General features: G+C 49.4%; 2 protein-coding genes across 3 annotated transcripts in view; both read right to left on the bottom strand.

The window, feature by feature from the left end:
* Nucleotides 1–19,971, bottom strand: part of LOC106982151 (zinc finger protein 77-like) — a 122,162-nt gene that overhangs the window by 62,276 nt on the left and 39,915 nt on the right. The gene's annotated exons all lie outside the window — the stretch shown is intronic.
* On the bottom strand, nucleotides 1,075–19,644 carry LOC106982159 (zinc finger protein 77-like). Its single transcript, XM_027049214.2, has 4 exons — nucleotides 18,600–19,644; nucleotides 11,410–11,536; nucleotides 3,839–4,019; nucleotides 1,075–3,432 (listed from the first exon to the last, which is right to left on the bottom strand). The coding sequence occupies exons 1-4, from the start codon at nucleotides 18,600–18,602 to the stop codon at nucleotides 2,421–2,423; spliced, it is 1,323 nt and encodes a 440-aa protein (XP_026905015.1). The 5' UTR covers nucleotides 18,603–19,644; the 3' UTR covers nucleotides 1,075–2,420.

Raw genomic sequence — 19,971 nt, 5'->3', positions numbered from 1 at the left:
AACTACAGTGTTTTGAACCACGTATTAAAAACAACAGAATTAAACACTGGGAAATCACGTGTAACAAGAGTCAGTAAGCATACTGGGTTTCTCTCTTAAGACAGCGGCCAGCTATAGAGGAAAACTTCCACAAACGGCCAAATACACTCACAGGTGCTAATTCCAATCACGGAAACATCCAGAAAGAAGAAAGGCAGGGTCAGCACAGCCTCTCTACCATGCAACCAAGGACAGAGGTTTCCTGCATCTGTGGCTACAGCCTTTGGTCTGAGGGAGGCAGGACACAGACCTACCCTGAGATGCTCACCACAGAAATCACGTACGAGGAAAAGCATGGAGGGGCGTCTGGGTGGCTCAGTTGGCGAAGCGTCCACCTCTCAATTTCGATTCAGGTCATGATTTCACGGTTGGTGAGATCGAGCCCTGAGGTCGGGCTCTGTGCTGACAGTGAGGAGCCCCCTTGGGGTACTGTCTCCCTCTCTCTGCCCCTCCACCGCTCACTCTCTCTCTCAAAAAAAAAAAAAAAAAAAAAGTAAGATTAACATTTTTAAGAAAAGTATGGAGATGAAGGGGTCACAGGATAAGAGAGCTCGCTAAGCACGACAGCCTGAAGAGATGGCCTCACGGACACAAAGAGTCACAGGGCAACACAAGGATCCGTGGGGACCGGGAAGCCAAGACGATCTGTCACGGGACAGCTCGTGGAAGTCACTGGAACATGCTAACAAGAACTAATGTCAAACTTTTCTTACATGGGGGCTGTTCCAGACGGCAGACCAGAAGCCAGGACAACACGCCGTGACTCGGGCCCACCTGGGTCCCCACGCGTCTGTCCCCTGGCGGCACGGAAGGATGGAGAATCACGGTTCCTCACTGCTGCTCTCCAAGCCCCACACAGCTTCTCTTCTCAGGGCCTTCCTCTCAGAGCCGCACAGAGGAGGACTCTGGGACATACGGCCTCCCGCCTCACAAGGCTCACGATGAAACCCAGCAGAACCAGCCAGACACTAGCTTTCCACTTCAAGCCACAAGGTTTCTCTTCTTTTTTTTTTTTTAAGTGTATGTATTTACTTTGAGAGAGAGAGAGAGAGAGAGAGAGCTGTCAGCGCAGAGCCTGACACGAGGCTCAATCCCACGAACCGTAAGCTCATGACCTGAGAGCCAAAATCAAGAGTGGGGCGCTTAACCCACTGAGCCACCCAGGCACCCCCAACAGAGTTTCTCTTCGTAACTCAATGGGTCATGACTGATGAACAACCGAGATCAAGGGCGATGAGCGGAGGTCAAACCATGAACACGATCAGAGGAGACTGTCCTCCTCCAGTATCCTTGCGCGTTTACTAACGTCCATGGGGAACACAGGTGGGCACACGGCAGCAACAGCACACGTGGAGACACAACTTTCAATAATAGAGACCGCAAGAAGGGGCAGGGCGGAGTCGGGGAGTTCTAGTCTCTGCACCAGAGGACGAGATACACGTACAGACCACTGATCAGCCCTGGGTCCAGAAGACATCGTCGTGGAGACACGTTTGCCATAACTGTGTGCGGTTTTCGGATCTGAGATAACAAAATAATGCCCTACAGGCGAGAAGGACACAGTGGGATGCTTCTTAGGCATGAGCTGGAATTAACGCACTTGGGATCCCTGTAAGGAAGAGGCATTTGCAAAGACAAATCCATATTTACAACAATTAGAAGATGCCGGGGCTGCCTGACCTGCCATGGACAAAATACGTGACCTACGATCCTTCCAAGCTTTTCCGACACTTTTCCCATCGAGAAGATTTCTCTCCGTGGTGTTTGCTCATGTTTTAAATATGACTATTAGGGGAGAATGCAGGCTTTGCCACAGGTGCTGTGCTCAGGGCTAGTCCCCAGTGTGTGTGTGCTCACAGGTTCCTGGGATGCCCGAAGGCTTTTCCACGGTCCCTACGTTCTCAGGCTACACTTCGCCGTGTTTTCCTTCACATGTGTCCTCGGTGGGAGGAGGGACGACTGGGGGCTCTCCCACAGTGCCCAGTGTGAGTCGTCACACGCTCCCGCAGGTCTACGGGGCACTGGAAGGCCCCACCAGAGTCCTCAGATTCACCGGCTCACCGTCCACTGTGCAGCCTCACGTGTTCTTGACGGGAGCCGTGACGCCTGAACGTCTTCCCACAGTGCTGACCTTCAAAGGGTCTCTCCCCACTGTGCGTCCTCCAAGGAAGGAGTAAACCTGCTACGCTTTCCCACACTCTTTACTCTCCTAGGGTTTCACGCAACTGTATCTCAAATGACTTTGCAAATGCTGGAGCTGCCTGAAAGCTTTCCCACACTACTGGCAAGCGTCTCTCCCCAGCGTGCGTTGTTCCGTATCGAAGGAATGAAGAACAATAGAACGGATTAGGAACGACACTCCGTACTTTCAGATGTTTGACTCAACTGTGGGTTTTCCCGTGCCTTCGAAAGGAGGAGACACGACTGAAGGTTTTTCCACACTCCTTACATTCGTAGGGCCTCTCCCCGGTGTGTGTCCTCACGTGAGCTCGCAGGTTTGCGGGGTATCTGAACGTTTTCCCACAATGCTGACACACGCAGGGTCTCTCCCCAGTATGTATCCGTGCATGTATTTGAAGGTACGAGGACGAATAGAAGGCTTTTCCACACTGCTGGCACTTGAAAGATTTCACTCCACTGTGCTTTCTCAGATGACTTTGAAGGTAGGCCCGACGAGTGAAGGCTTTTCCACACTCCTGACATTTATAGGGTTTTCCCCCAGTATGCGTTCTCACGTGACTTTGAAGGTAGGTCCGACGAGTGAAGGCTTTCCCACAGAGCCCACACTGAAAAACTCTTTCCCCAGGTTGATTACTTGAGTGACCTTGAGCGTAAGAGAGGCAGCTGTAAACCTTCCCATAGTCTATGCAATCACTGGGCCTCTCCCCGGCGTGAGTTCTCACGTGACACGTAAGACGGGAGTGAAACATAAAGGCATTCCCACACACGCCACACGCATGGACACTCTGTCCACAGGAACCTCGCACGTGACCCTGAAAGGAAGACGTGCAAATGAAAGCTTTTCCACATTTCTTGCACTCTAGAGATATTTTACTACTGAGACTCTTCGCGTACGTCTCCGATACTCTCCCGGCGTCCTGACCTTCATAGGGTTTCTCTACAAGGCCTGCGTCCACCTGAGTGCCGAGGCTCGCGACACAGCTACAGGCCAGCCCACATTCCTCACAGGGACTAGGTTTGAGTCCTGGGTGAAATCTTCGCAGATTCCCTAGGAAAAAACCACCTGTGAGGGCTTCTCTACACTTAGCGCATTGACAGGATTTGCCTCCGGTGGGATACCCCTGGTGCGCGGTAAGACTTGTAATCGGGTTCAGGGTGCCTCCGCGTTGATCTCCTTCGATACGTTCACAGACACTCTCCACAAAAGGACTTCTGTTCAAAACGGGAAGGCACACGGTTAGGGACTAGTGATTAGAAGCGATCTCTTTATTCATTAATGATCTATTATTGATGTTCGCTCATCAGTGCTGGGACTGCACAATGGCCACTGTCAATGAATGGGTACGTTTGTGGCACTGTCTCCATGCTTACAAAGTGGTACAAGCTTACTGGTCTGGCTGAGGACTCAAACAGAGTCATAACATTCAGGGCTTCTTACGTAGAGTTTTCCCTGACCGTGGTTTCCAACTGAATGGGGTTTCAGATGATCAATACGTAGAATGCATTTTTCCCACCAATTACACAATTGTTGCGCTAGGTTTTCAGCTGTTCTTTAATTTCAAGTTAGTCTCACAATCTGCCAACGTCCCCCCTCCTCCTCCCTGCAAGTGTCACTCACCTCAAACGCCTTTCCTGGGTTTGCAGGTAATCTCCTCTGCTACGAAATGTCTGGTTTTCTCCAAAAACAGACCAGGAATCGTTTCTTGCAAATCTTACTATTTTTTCTTCATGAGATGGTTCATCCTCCAAAACATCCCACTGAGGACTTGATCCACTGGTATTAACTCGAATGCAATAATCTGCAACATTTGGTAGCAAAATTTAGTTTGCTGGAAAAGAATTAGTGGATAAAAGAAAGAAAACAGACCGAACGTAGACTTCCATTCGTATACCGATCTCAAATGTAAATGAAGTTCATCAGGAAGAAAGGTCAGGTGACCAAGGAAAAATTCTGAGGACCTTGGTAATCTGGGACTTTGGGAATGATAGGAAAACTATCAAATGGCAATGTGTTCACTCAGAAATACTTCAATATAGATGGAGACTAATGCAGAGATCAGTATTTTTAGAAAAACAAAATAGGAAGGAACTGGGCAAGATACACACACCGACACACTACCTCTGTAACAAAACTACAGAAAGGCTCACCATGTGCATAAGGATGGATGAAAAGTCCAACAGGGAAGCCAGGTAAGTGGCAAACACCCCCCTTCTCAAACAGACTGCGTCATGTTTCTTTCTTTTTATTAAGTTTAGTTATTTTTAGAGAGAGGGAGAGCACGAGCAGGTGAGCGGCAGAGAGAGAGGGACAGAGAGAATCCCGAGCAGGCTCTGCACTGTCAGCCTGGAGCCCGACACAGCATTCAATCCCACAATCCATGAGATCACGGCCTGGGTCAAAACCAAGAGTCAGATGCTTAACTGACTGAGCCACCCAGGCGCCCCCGAGTCATGTTTCTAATGGATGTGTCCAAATGCCAATCCCTTCTCCAGAACCTGGTCCAACTGAGGGTTGGCCTGTTCTGAAGGCACATAGGCCCTCGGTGGAGCCTGTCTGCACTGCCCCAGCTGCCGCTAGGAGGGAGATTAGATGGTGTGTGTGTGGCTGCTGTCCTGCCCCTGAGAAGAGCTCAGCAGGAGGGAGGATTTGAAGGACGACAAGCAATCTGGAAGATGGGCCTGACTTTCGTCTTCAGGGTCATTGATGATGGGTAAGTGCGGGCTTTTTTTTGTTTTGTTTTGTTTTTGTTTACTAACCTGTACACCCCACGTGGGGCTCAAACTCATGACCCTGACATCAAGAATCACATGCTCTTCTGACTGAGCCAGCCAGGAGCCCCTGGGCTTTTTTGGGGGGTGGAGAGGGAACCATATTGGCCTATAATATTAGTGTCAGGGGTACAACATAGTGATAGGACAGTTCTATACATTACAAAATGCTCACCACGATAAGTGAAATTACCACTGGGCACTATACAAACTACAATATTACTGCCCATATTCCCTGTGTGGCACTCTTCACTCCCAAGACTTCTTTATTTAATAAGCTCAACTCTGTACTTCTCAATCCCCTTCATCCATTCACCCGTCCCTCCAGCCCCTTCCAACCTCGCAAACACCATGTTGATCTTCTGTTTTTACACCTGTTTCTACTTTTTGTTGTCTGTGCCTCCATTTTGTTGTTTAGATCCCACGTGTTAAGTTACAACACGGTGTTTGTCTTTCCGTCTTATTTACTTGGAATGACACCCTGTAGTCCATCCATGTGGTCATAAATGGCAAGACTTCATCCATTTTATACGGCTGAGTGATGCCCCTTGTATGTAGATACCACATCTTCCCTATCCATTCATCTGTCGATGGACTCCTGGGTTGCTTCCACATCTTAAATACCATAACTAGTGCCACAGTGAACGTGGGGGTGCACATATCTTTGCGTGTTAGTTTTTTTCCCCTATGGTCAACTACCCAGAAGTGGAATTATGGTCCATATGGTACTTGTGGTTTAGTTTTTTGTGGAAGCTCCATATGGTTTTCCAACATGGCTGCACCAGTTTACCTTCACACCAACAACGACGGGTTTCCTGGTCTCCACACCCTCACCAATACTTGCTATTTCCTGTCTTTTTGATGCTAACCAATCTATCTTCTCTGAGATGATATCGCATTGTGGTTTTGATTTGCATTTCCCTGAGGATTAGTGATACTGAACAGCTTTTTGAATGTCTATTGGCCATCTCAATATCTTCTTCAGGAAAATGTCTGTTGTTGAGTTCCTCTGCCCATTTAATAATCAAATTTTTTTTGGTGTGGAGTTGTAGGAATTATTTATGTTTTAGATACAGACCTTTTATTGGAAATATCATTTGCAAATATCTTCTCCCCTTCCCATAAACAAAGGGTTGCCTTTTCATCATGTTGATAGTTGCCTCACTGCAAAAGCTTTTCAGTTTGATATAGTCCCAATTGTTTAGTGTGGGGTTTTTTTGTTTTTTGTTGTTGTTGTTTTTTACCCTTCCCTGAGGGACAAGTCCACAAAAATATCACTAAGGCTAATGTCCTTACAGTTTACTGTCTCTGTTTTCTTTCAAGAGGTATATACTTTCAAGTCTTACGTTTAGGTATTTAATCCATATCGTTTACTTTTGTGTAAGCTGTAAGAAAGTGGCCCCGTTTTGTTGTTTTAGTTTATTTATTTTGAGAGTGAGCGAGTATGAGTGGGGGTGGGCCAGAAAGAGAGGGACAGAGAATACCAGCTCGGGGCTTGAACTCACGAACTGTGAAATCACAAACTGAAACCAAGAGTCGGATGCTGAACTGACTGAGCCACCCAGGCGCCCCTTCAAGTCTTCACTTAAATTTGTTAGTAAATATGCATTATATTGGTTTCAGGAGTGGAAGCCATCATTTATCACTTATATACAACCCCTGGTGCTATCCCATCACCCATTTAGCCCATCGCCCGCCCACCTCCCTCCATCAACCCTCGGCTTGTTCTCTATCGTTAAGAGTCTCTTATTGTTTGTTTCCCCCTTCCCATATGTTCATCTGTTTTGTTTCTTAAATTCCACATGACTCATATCATATGGTATTTATCTTCCTCTGACTTCTCGCTTAGCTTAATACACTCCAGTTCCATCCATGTAGTTGCAAATGACAAGATTTCATCATCTTTGGTGGCTGAGTGATATTCCATTGTGTATATAAACCACATCTTATTTATCCATTCATCAGTCGATGGACATCTGGGCTGCTTCCATAGCTTGGTTATGATAAATAATGCTGCTATACACATCAGGGTGCGTGTACCCCTTCAAATCTGTATTTTTGAATCCTTTGCGTAAATACCTAGTAGTGCAGTCGCTGAGTTGTAGGGTAGTTCCATCTTTAGTGTTTGGAGCAACCTCCAGACTTTCTTCCAGAGTGGCCGCACCAGTTTGCGTTCCCACCAACAGTGCAGGAGGGTTCCCCTTTCTCTGCACCGTTTCATTCTTTTGGAGGTCGCTGTCCAGTTTTCCCCAACACCATTTACTGAACACAGTCTTTTCCACGTCGTATATTCTGACCTGCTCTGACCTGCTTGGTTGTAGATATTTGGACAATATAAACATGGTTTTCTTTTGGGGATCTCTATCCCGTTCCCTTCATCTATGTCTGTTTTTGTGCCATACCATACTGTTTTGATTACTACAGTTTTGCAGTATATTTTCAAATCTGGGATTATCATATCATCAGCTTTGTTACACTTCCCTAAAACTGTTCCAGCTATCTGGGGGCTTTTCAGGTTCCATACAAATTTTAGGATATTTTGCTCTGGTTCTTTGAAAAATACTATTTATTGGTAGGTTGGTAGGTACACTAAATTTGTAGGGTGCTTTTTGTAGTACGGACTTTAACAATATTAATCCTTCCAATCCATGAGAATACTGTTATCTTTCAACTTTTTGTATCATCTTCGATTTCTTTTTTTTCCATCATAAGGGTACTCTTTAATCCCCATCCCCTACATCCCCCATGCCCCCACCTCCCCTCTTGTAACCACCAGTCTGTTCTGTTCTCTATAGTTAAGAGTCTGTTTCTTGGTTTGTCTCACCCTCATTTTTTCCCTTTGCTCGTTTGCTTTTGTTTCATGGATTCCACATATAAGTGAGATCATTTGGTATTTGTCTTTCTCTGACTCATTTCATTTAGTGTAATCTGTCTAGCGCCATCCATATTGTTGCAAATGGCAAGATTTGATTCTTTTTTATAGCTGGGCAATACTCCATTTGTATATGCACCATTGCTTCTTTATCCATTCATTTAGTGATGGACACTTGGGCTGCTTCCATAGTCTGGCAATTGTAGATAATGCTGCAATAAACACAGGGGTGCGTGTATCCCTCTGAATTAGTGTTTGTGTGTGTGTGTGTGTGTGTGTTTTGGGGGTAAATATCCAGAAGCGTGATTCCTGGATCATAGGGCAGTTCTATTTTTAATTCTTTGAGGAATCTCCACACAGTTTTCCACAATGGCTGCACCAGTTTGCATCCCCACCAACACTGCACGAGGGTTCCTTTCCCCCCCACATCCTCACCAACACTTGTTTTCGTGTTTTCTCTTTCAGACATGCTGACAGGTGTTCGGGGATATGTCTTTATAGTTTTGATTTGCAATTCCCTGATGAGGAGTGATGCCGAGTCCCTTTCACGTGCCTGTTGGTCATCTGGATGTCTTCTTTGAAGAAGTGTCTCTTCGTGTCTTCTACCCATTTTTAAAAATTGTTTGTTTATTGGGGCACCTGGGTGGCTCAGTTGGTTGAGCTCCCACTTTGGCTCAGGTCATGATCTCATGGTCTGTGGGTTCGAGCCCTGTATTGGGCTCTGTGTTGACAGCTTGGAGGCTGGAGACTCTTGCAGATTCCCTCTCTCTCTTTGCCCATCTGCCACTCATGCACTGTCTCTCTCTCTCTCAAAAATAAATAAACATAAAAAAAAAAAAAATAGGGGCACCTGAGTTGCTCAGTCAGTTAAGCTTCCGACTTCAGCTCACGTCATGAGCTCACAGTTGGTGAGTTAGAGCCCCACGTTGGGCTCTGTACTGACAGCAAGGAGCCTGGAGCCTGCTTCAGATTCTGTCTCCCTTTCTCTCTGCCCCTCCCTGCTCACGCTCTCTCTCTCGCGCGCAAAAATAAACATTTTTATTTAAAAATAAAAAGTCAAAAAATAAATTTAAGTAAGTCTAAAAAAATTAAAATATTAAAAATTAAAAATTTTATTTAAAAAAATTTTTTAATCAAAAAACTTATTTTTAAACATATGCATATATGTATTTAAAAATATGTATTTATTTTGAGAGACAGAGAATGAGACAGCATGAATGGGGGAGGAGCAGAGAGAGGAGAATCCCAAACAGGCTCCTTGCTATCAGCACGGGGCCCAAGGTGGGAATCGATCCCACGAACCGTGAGACCATGACCTGAGCCAAAATCAAGAGTCAGACGCCCAACAACCTGAGCCATCCTGACCATTTTTTATTAGATTGCTTCTTGGGGGGTATTGCATTGTTTCAGTTCTTTATATATTTTGGATACTAACCCGTTATAGGATGTATGATCTCCCATTCCGGAGACTGCCTTTTACTTTTGTTGCTTGTTGCCTTCACTGTGCAGAAGCTTTCTATTTGGATGCAGTTGCAATAGTTTATTTTTGCTTTTATTTTCTTGGCCTCAGGAGGCAGATCTAGAAAAATGTTGCCATAGCCAATGTCTGAGAGAAATGCCTACACTCCCTTCAGGAAGTTTTATGGTTTCCAGGTTTCAAATTTAGGTCGTTAATCCACTTTGAGTTTATTTTTGTGTGTGGTGAAGAATGTGGTCTCGTTTCATTCTGCATGTGGCTGTCCGGTTTTCCCAGTGCCATTTGTTGAAGAGACTATATTTTTCCCACTGTATGTTCTTTCCTCCTTTGTCAAAGATTAATTGACGAGGTGCCAGAGTGGCTTAGTCAGTTAAGCATCTGATTTCTTGATTTTGGCTCAGGTCATGACCTCATAGTTGGTGAGTTCAACCCCTGCATCAGGCTCCTTGCTGACAGTGCAGACCCTGCTTGGGATCTATCTCTCCCTCTCTCTCTGCCCCTCCCCTGCACTCACTCTAGCGCTCTCTCAAGATAAATAAACTTAAAAAAAAAAAAAAAAAAGGTTAATCGACCATATAATTGTGAGCTTATTTCTAGGTTTTCCGTTCCACTCAACTGATCTCTGTTTCTATTTTTGTACCTGTATCATCCTGTTTTAATTACTACCATTTTGTAATAGAACTCAAAATTTGGAATTGGAATACCCCCAGTTTCGTGTTCCTTTCTCAAGATTGCTTTGGCTTTTGAAGTCTTTTGTAGTTCCATACAAATTTTAGTATGTCGGTGCTACCTGTGTGACAAGTGCTGTTGGAATTTTGATAGGGATTGCATTAAATCTCTACATTGCTTGGGGTACTACAGTCTTTCCATTTCTTTGTGTTGTCTTGAAATTCCTTCATTGGTGTTTTGCCCTCTTTGGGATACAGTTCTTTCACCTCTTTGATTGAGCTTATTCCTAGATATTGTATTGGTTTTGGTGCAATTGTAAGAGGGGATTCTTCATTAATTTAACTTTCTGCCGCTTCATTATTAGTCTATAAGAATGCGACAGATTTCTGTACATTGATTTTGTATCCTGGGGGCGGTGGGAGTCCTCTGGGGGGATGCTGTCGTGTGGCAACTGGTGTTGGCAGCATAGACGCAGAGCATCAGGACTGGCTCCCACAAGCACCTGGCCATCTAGGGTGAAGGGGGGCAAGGGAAATGACACCTGCCTACACGTCTGTTCCTGGAGGAAGTTCCCTGAGCCTCCAGTGCGTGTCCTAAAATTAATCAATAAATCTCTATCACATACAACTAAGGCAATTTTCAAAAGGCTGCCCCTATGCTGGACCTTCTGCCAAACGATACAGCCTAGAGTGAAGCCCTTGTGAGGTTTCACCCCCAAAACGTACGGCTCATTGATTTTCAAAGGCAGGTGTTATGGGTCCTGGTCTCTCCACTGTAGTCCCCCGGGCCAGGGGTGCACGGTGTGGGGACTGATTCCCCAGCTTCTCGGTAACTGGGATGTCCCGCCCACTTGTGGACAGCCACACTGGGGGTTTGGTTTCCAACCACATCTCCCCCCTGCCTACCCTTTCCCATGTAGCCTTCATGTTAGCTTCGAAAGACCTGTCCCACCAGTTTTCCAGGCATCGCAGACTTAGTGGGAGTACACGTTCCTACTGCCTCAGAGTGTCCGGGGAACGCGGTGAGTTCAGGATCCCCTACTCTGCCGCCATCCCTCCTCGTTAAGTGAGGATTTAAGTGCAGCAATACTAAGGTGTCCAATGTGTATTCGCCACCGTGTAACTTCCACAGGAGTAAAAACCACAAAACAGCACTCACCAGAGACCGCATTCCCATTTATTAAATTAGGGAGTCTCAGACCTTAATCAAGATGAATAGAGCAAGTTAACACATAAAACTTTTCTCGTGGAAAAGCTATGTGACTCTACGTAGGTTCCATGAAGGCTTGGACCATGTCTACCCCTCCTCCAACGTACTCCCATTCCTCGGCCCCAGCAAAATCGGACAATTGTAAGAAACATTTCTTGCGTCAAGACTAGGGAAGGGATGGAGCCGTCCTTACCCACTGAGGCCAGGTTCTTGCAGGTCTCCAGCATCACATCTCTGTAGAGGTTCCTCTGGCTGCTATCCAGCAAAGCCCACTCTTCCGGGGTGAAGTTCACAGCCACATCCACAAAGACCACAGAGTCCTGAAACATACCACACACTCTATTGCAGCAAAGCTCCATCATCACCTACGTGTGGGGGAGGATAAAGGGTGACAGGCAGGGAGCTGCACTCCATTCCTAGGACCATGAGTCACACGTGAGTAGGGAGTGACAACACCCAGGCAGATCCACTGCACTGCGCACAGTGATGGGAAGGGCTGGGACTTGAAGCAGAGGGTGATGACAAGAGCTGCCATAGACTTGCACACACCCAATTTACTGGGTTATTTCTACTGAGACACATCTGAGCAGACCAGTTCTGTACAGATTGAAAAGTGAGATATTCACTCGGACAGCACACAAATCGGAGGACACACGTTTGGCCTGCTCAAAGACGATTATGCCTCGTCATCAGCTCCAAGAACTGGAACCAGAATGTCAGGATGCTGTGGACACTCAGATTCCAGGGCTGCTTGATGGGAGCAGCTCTCGCCCTGGAAGGAACAAGGGCAAGAAGCCTGCTGGAGTCCCCTCTCTTCCGACAGAGGCAGACACGACCCTTTCTCCAGATTAGTTGGGCTCTGGGCACGGACACAGGCCAGGGCCCGGGCGCCTGGCACACCTGGTGTGTAAGACAAGTTCTGGTTCCTGAAGAAACTCAGAAGTCAGCAGGGCCTCTGAAATATATAACCCAGTACCCAGAATTCAAGCAAAAGGGCACCAGAAAGAAAAGTTCCCTGAGAGATTGCTACTAAAAGGGCAAGAGATGACTTTAACAGAGAGGGGGAAAAAAACCACATAATATCTTCTCAGCAAAATCAGAGGACACTGCATCATTGAAATAAAGAGCAAACAACTATGATAAAAATAATCAGAAGTTGCAAAACAAAAGACATGTCCCCAAAACCTAAGGACACAGAACCCAGCTACATCAGTTACAACAAAGGCAACACCCCTTCGTCTGAGGCTACAATGTGGGTTTGCTAGTCACACAGCTGATACGAGGTTTGTGATCTAAACAGGTTTTTAAAAACTCATGTAACAACAATAAAAAAGAAAAGACATTATAAAGACAAATAATACAACCAAATAATGGACAAAGAACACAAGTACACATTTCCCCAGGAAGATACACAATGGCCAAAAAGCACATGAAATGATGCTCAATGTCACCAATCATCTGGGGTCCATCCACAAAATTTAATTGTGCACAGACACGTCTAACCTACTCTATGAGGCCAGTTTATGGGGATACCAAAACCAGTCAAATATAAAATGGATTCTACAACGTGACCAAGCGGGATTTATCTGGGAATAAAATGGTTGGCTCAGCAAGCAAAATAGCAGTCATAAACTTCATGAACAGAAGAGAAACAAAAACCCCATGATCACTTACACACAGAAAAGGTATCTCCTTGAACCCACCACCCTCTCTTGACAAAAATACTCAGCCAACTAGGAACAGAAAGGAACTTCTTCATCCCGAAAAGGGGCGGCGGGGAAAAGTCCACACCTAACATTTGCGCACCCAGACACTTCTCCAAAGAACATATGCAAATGGCCAGTGGGTCGATGAAAAGATGCTGGACATTCGTCACGCGGGACACGCACCTCGAACTACCAGCAGAGGCCCCTTCGCACCCACCACACTGGCTATAAAGACGCCCCAGGAAGCGCCGGCGAGGACGTGAGCAGGGCGCATTCTCCTTCATTTATCCTGCTGCCGATGTAAGCGGGGGCGGCCGCTTTGGAAGAGTCTGGTGGACCCCCAACATGAGCAACGTGGAGTTCCCACCCAACACGGCAGGTCCGCTCCTCGTATCCACCTGCCCCAGACCCGGGAGGACGAGCGCCATCACACACAAGTGTGCGCACGCGCTCTCCGCGGCACGACTCCCGATCGCCAGCGATGAAAACCACCCAGAAGCCGGGCACCTCTTCCAGGCTGAGTAAAGGCGACACGACTGAAGTGGAGTCGGGAGTCCACAGGGGTAGCTCCCCAACCTGCCGCTCAGGGCCAAGGGCAGACACAACACGGAGAGACGCGCCTGCACACCCGTAATACATCACTGTTCATGCAGGAGGAAGGAAGACTATTTCCTCGGGTGGCATCAGCCCAGCCAATGAGAGACAAGACAGTCACAACCCAGCCAACGTGAGACAACCATGGCTCAGCCAATGAGAGAGTCACATGTCAGCCAATGAGAGACGACCACAGTCCAGCCAATGAGAAGCCGCTACACCTGGATTCTCCCAGTTTGCTCCAATGGACTTCTAGCTTGGCACAGCCCCCTCCCAACGCCCCCTTCTCTTCTAGAAAAAGAGTGTTCCTCCCTTTGTTCCTCCCTTTCTTCTTCAGACTTGCCTGTGGTTTTCCTGGGGCTTACCTGTCCCAAATTGTAATTCTCTGCTATACCCAGATACACCCACTTGTTCCTGGAAAAATAACTGACTTCTGTTTTGCTTTTGGTTTGTTTTTTTTGTTTGTTTGTTTTTTTTTTTTTTTTTTTGAGAGAGAGAGAGAAAGAGAGCGACCAGGAGCAGGGGAGGGGCAGAGAGAGGGAGAGAGAGAGAATCCCAAGCAGGCTCTGCACTGTCAGCACAGAGCCCAACCCGGGGCTTGAACCCATGAACCATGAGAACATGACCTGTCCTGAAATCAAGAGTACCATCATCAACCAACTGAGCCACCCAGACACCCCAAGAACAATACTTCTGGAGGCAAACAGGACTCCGGGTCTGCCTCCACAGGGAGAACTTTCTCCCCGGGGTTGGAATAAGTGCCAATAAACATTTCAGTGGGCTGCCTTCAGACCCGGGGTCCCGAATTAGAACAATCCATAGAGTTATGCTACTTTTCTTTCGTATTTTATTGCCGGTGAATCGTGTGATTCATACAAGTACACGCTCTGCAAGGCTGACACTGCCGATGCACACGGCCTAGATGACAAGTGTCTGACGGCATCTCCCTCCGAACCGTCCCTGTCACTCAGGTGTGGCCTCGACTGGTTTCCACTGCTCTGCTCGTTCCCTCCAACACGAGACACGCCAAGCGGGAGACGTCCTTCCTGGCGCTGAGGGAGAAATCCACTAAATACAGCAAACCCGCCTCTCACTCCCAGATGCTTCCGAGGAAACACTGAGGTCAAACAGAGGAAATGGAGAGATTCGCCCACGGAAAGCTCCTTAGGGACGGAGTGGGGGGCCGGCAGGGGGCGCCCTCGCGTCCTGCCCCGTCCTCACGGGGGGCCCCAGCCGCAAGCCCAGCACCCTGCAAGCCCAGCCTGCCTCAGCTGGGACGCCGCCTCCCCACCCCCACCCTGCCAGTGGGGAGCCACTGTGCTTCCAGCTCTAGGTTTTTCCACATCCCGTGTTTCCATCCCGGCCCCTCCTGGCCTCTCTAGGAGAGCGTCCCTCTCCTCTGTTCTAGTAACTGCCTGTGGTCCTGTGGTATCTTACACGTTCAGAATTAATTCCCTGCTGTTCCGGAACAAACTCAGTTTTGGGGGTAAAATACCTGACATTTTCAATTTACAACTTACCAGTAACTAGAACACGAGGCAGTAACAGACAGACGGAAAAACACCCTGATTGACAAAGAAATGCACACACAGGTGCCCCTGACTCTAGCAAGTGGGTATACGCTCAGCGGGTGCCACAGGGCATCAGCAGAGATGGGGACACTTGGACACATGGAGTCAGGGAAGGCTGGTTATCTAAGGGGTAAAAATAATCCTAGGGAGCCTGGGTGGCTCAGTCAGCTAAGCCTCCGATTTCGGCTCAGGTCATGATCTAGCAGTTCGTGGGTTCGAGCCCCACGTTGGGCTCTGTGCTGACAGCTCAGAACCTGGAGCCTGCTTCGGATTCTGTGTCTCCCTCTCTCTGCCCCTCCCTTGCTCACACACTCTCTGTCTCTCTCTCAAAAAATTAAACAAACATTAAAAAAAAAAAAAAAAAAAAGGAATCCTTTCCCTCGTCCACTTCACGGACAGTAACCAAGACCTGTGGATTTAACTGTCATGGAAACAAAGTGGAACACACAGAAAGTTCCAGCGCGTGTGATTATGACCTGAGTGAAGGAGGAGTTCTCTCACAGAACAAAAGAAGGTTGTCTGCACAGGAAGAGATGAGGAAGTTCAAGTCTACTGAAAATGTGCAGGGGGTGCCTCGGTGGCTCAGCCTGTTAAGCGTCCAACTCAAGATTTCAGCTCAGATCACGATGTCAGGGTTGAGATCGAGCCCGGCGTCGGGCTCTCTGCTAGGCCCGCTTACGATTCCCTCTCTCCCTGCCCCTCCTTCCCTCGTGCTCTTTCATTCTCAAAATAAATAAATAACCTTAAAAAAAAGGGAAATGTGACAGGTCCATCCACGCAGGCAGCACAGAGAAATGACACACCCTGACCTGGACAAAACAACACGTAGAAATGAAACAGACAAATGTCCACAGGATGTGAAGGAAACAGAACATCAGGAAGCAGACCCGTGAGTTACAGGTGACAACACGCTGGAAACGTTTCCACAGAAGAGGGAACTCCACAAGTGAGAAATGCTCAGCCCCGGGGGAATCAGATAAACCAATGTGTGACATCCAGGAGATCCTGACCTCCAGGAGATCCGTGTCACGCCCTCGAGCGGGACAACATAAAGCGGGCAACTCCCACTGCCGCAAGTGACAGGACCCAGCAGTGATGGCTGATTCACACGCTGCATCCCCATCACTTAGTAAATTTTAACTTACCCTCAATCTACAATATGCCATTTTCCCCATCATGTAAAAATGGCGATGCGTTCACACTTAGAGACATGAAGCCACAAGACAAGCAGGTACTTGAACCTGGGTCTTTGCTTTGAGCTGCGAGCACCCTGGGCCATCCGGATGACACAAAGACCCCCTCCCAGCATGTGAAGGAAAACGTGCAGAATCACTGCTTCTACGTGTGCTTGAGATGAAAGAAAGGAAGTTCTAGGGCACCCTCTGGTTTTAAATAAATGGAAACTGTTTATCCATTTCAGAGAACAGGTGCTTGTTAACTTTAGCCTCATGATAGCGAATCATAAGTCACAACTGAACACAACCCAGTTCAAGGGATTTCTGTGTATCTCAGACCACCATGAATTAACCAGAAGTGGGTCAGGATCACAGTTTTGCAACTCTGGACCTGCATGGAACTGTCACCAGCATTTGGATGAATCCTCTGATCCATGACTCCACCCACCTGGCATGAAGGTGTGGAGCCCCCTGCAGACACCCCCCCCCCCCAACCCTCATGGAGAAGGACAGTTCTGTCCTGAGACACTTTTCCCCAGGGGACGCTCTCTGGATAAAGCCCCCAGTAACCCGGGTCAGCAGCAGGGACAGGAACGACCTGACACACTTACCACCCTCTGCCCTGAAGGGGAAGAAAGGAGGCAGAAAGAACTCGGGCATTTTACACCTGCTCAACGCGAGGCTGGCGGAGGACAGAGCCATCCGTGCTGAGCTGGACAGGGTGACAGGTCCTGCTCACAGGTGACCTGCAGACGCCTACCTGAGCCCTGTGCTCCCAGGAAAACCTCAGTGGAAGGGAAAGGCACTCCCTCCCCCACCCTGTCGGGGTCTGGAAAACAGCAGGCTGCACGAGGGCCCCTCCCCCGTCAGACCAGGAGACTCACAGGATGTCCCCCTGTTCACCCACGACAGGGCCGCGCGCAGACCCCCCACACCCACACGTCGTGCCTCATCTGTGATCAGCTCAGCTGCTTGTCCCCGTGGCCAAGGGGCACAAAATGCTGGCTGGTCCCGCTTTGCTTTGGCTTCTCTCCTTCCTCCAGACCCCTGAACGTGGGCTTGCTCTCAGGCTGAGCCACACACAGCCCCTCCTGGGGGACAGGGGGACGGGCTGGCCTCAGGGAACCCCAACGTCAGCACCTGTTCATGCCTGGTTTCTTTCCTCCTCTCCTCCCTTCTACACGACTCTTGAGATACTCGCTGGTCTTAGGCTCACAGTGTCCTCCCTGTCGATGTAGCCCCCTGCCCTCCTGTACAGCCCTTGCCCCTAATGCAACAGCCCCCCCCCCCCCCACCGACCTGACCTTAGTGCTACAGCCTCCCTAGCCCCCCGCACAGCCTCTGCCCCTAGTGCAACAGTCCTTCCCCCCTGCAGGGCCCCTGCCCCACCTTGCAATCATTTTTGTCAATACACGTCTCTCCTTACTCAGTTTGGATTTTTCCTTTGAACCTGGTTTGACCAACTGTCCACCACTGCCCCTTTCCTACCCTAACTTTACCCAGGCCACTGTCCTCCCCACAGGCCCCTGGCTGTGGGTGGCCCACACGCTGAACATCCACTGAGCTGAGGAAGGAGGCCCGGGGGACCTGAGCCAATGAGGCCTTCCTCCACCGCAGGGGTGGGATCCTGACACTGGGCCTTCTTGCCCATCCCCCTCTTGCAGAACAGCCAAGCGCCGGTTCTGTTTCACTGGAGAGGCTGAATCTCGGAGGATCCGAGGATCTCTGAGACGGGACCTGGTCCCGGTTGGAACTCCTTTGTAACAAAGTGTCCTCGACAAGCTCGAATTTGGATTTATCTCTCAGGTCCATCGTGAGTTCCCGGACTCCGATTCCCAGGTTTTACTGCCCCCGCACGTGGTGGTCCCCGCCTCCTTCCACCAGCCAGGACTCGGGTGGTCACATGGAAACCCGTGATTGTGACGGGACACGGGGACCCCACCCCATGGCCAGAGACAGAGACTTGGGTCAGGACCTGCGGAACCCACACGAGGAGAGGGGATAGGACGCCGGAACCCCACCCCGCGGCCCACAGATCTCTGGACGGGACCCCCAGGACCCCACGAGGAGAGGGGACAGGACAAAGGAACCTCACCCCGAGGCCCATGGCCGATCTAGGGTTAGGACCGCGGTCCACGGCGGAGATTCGGGTAGAGACTATGAGACCCACACGCGAGGATGGGAGAGAACGCCGGGATCCCATCCGAAGGCCCACAGGGGAAACTCGGGAGAGAACTCGCGGGGAACAGGGAAATAGGGGTCCGCGGTCGCTACAAACCGGTTCAGGCCGGTTGGAACCAGCCCCTCCGCGTCCCGGGCCAGGGACCGGCCACTCACCATCTCGCGGCCGCACACGGAGCTCTCTGGGCGTCCTCCTCTTGATCTCGCGACCCGGCGACTCCGCGGCCCTCACGTGCCCCTCCTCCAACCGAGGAGCTAGCGGACCGGAAAACTGGGTGAGCGCGGGACAAGCGCACACCAGCAGCCACGACTCAGAGCTCACACTCACCGAGCGGGATGGCATCACCCCATCCCCCACCCACCAGGGCCTGATTGGAGTGTTTCCGGACCCGGTAATATAAATGCACCGCGCTATGCGCCCCCAAGCACGGATTGGGCGTTGCTTCAGGCAATGCGATCTGATTGGATGCTGTTCCGAAGATAACTCCCCACCACCTCGATTGGACAATTCTCCGAGACACCGCACTGCCGCACTGTGATAGGGCAGCCTGAGGCCCTTGACGTTCTGATTGGAGGGTGGTCCCGGCACCGCCCCTGTGGCGCCAGATTGGGCAGATCCCCCAGGCCCCGCCTCCTACGCCCTGAGTGACGGGCCGGCGGTACACACGTGTCTGATCCGCCCGCCCTGAGGTCGGCTCCGGCCGAACGCCCTCCTGGCCGGCTGACCCGCCTGCCTCTTCCTTTGTCCCGGGAATCTGACTCGGTTTCTCCGCGGAGCCTCCCTTGTCCCGCGCCGGATCGGAACGAGACAGGGCAGAAGGGCCTGGTGACGGTTGTGTCTGTGGTCGACACGCGGGCGAGGTGACGGTGCCCCTGTCCCCTGTTTAAGAACAATTCAATGACCAGTGATGTCACGGAACAGAAGATAAGGTCTCCCAGCGTTTTGACCTGACTCTTGACACCGCAAGGCCCCGCTCCCACTTCTCTGTCCCCAGGTCAACCAAACATGGCCGTGCTCTCAGCCTCCGTGGGACATGGGACCCCTGGGCCCCAGCAGGACACAGCCACAGGTGTGACATGTTATAGTACTCAGGTGTGCGTTATATTCTGCAAGGAAAATCACCGGAGTTTGTAGCCAGTTCCTGTGAATGTGGAATGTAAAAGGCTCTATTTCCCTTCTGCACATAGTACACTGATGTGGCACAGCTCTGTAACCATACAAAAAACAGAGCACTGAGTTTTACTCTTAAACGTGTGAGCACCGGGAGCATGGGTGGCTCAGTCCATTAAGCATCTAACTCTTGGTTTGGGCTCAGGTCCTGATCTCACCGTTTGTGGGTTCATGGGTGTGCACCCCTAATCCCGCTGGTACTCCCAGTTGGGCTCCCTGCCAATGGCATGGTGCCTGCTTGGGATTCTCCCTCCCTCTCTCTGCCTCTTCCTAGCACTCTCTCTCTCAAGTAAAAAACACTTAAATACATTTTAATAAATAAAATAAAAAGAAATAAAAATAAATCTTAAAAAAAAA

This window comes from Acinonyx jubatus, chromosome A2 (assembly GCF_027475565.1).
Source record: "Acinonyx jubatus isolate Ajub_Pintada_27869175 chromosome A2, VMU_Ajub_asm_v1.0, whole genome shotgun sequence".
NCBI classification, from domain to species: Eukaryota; Metazoa; Chordata; class Mammalia; order Carnivora; family Felidae; genus Acinonyx; species Acinonyx jubatus.
The sequence above is the reverse complement of the archived record's forward strand: the minus strand, read 5'-3'. Positions and strand labels throughout refer to the sequence as shown.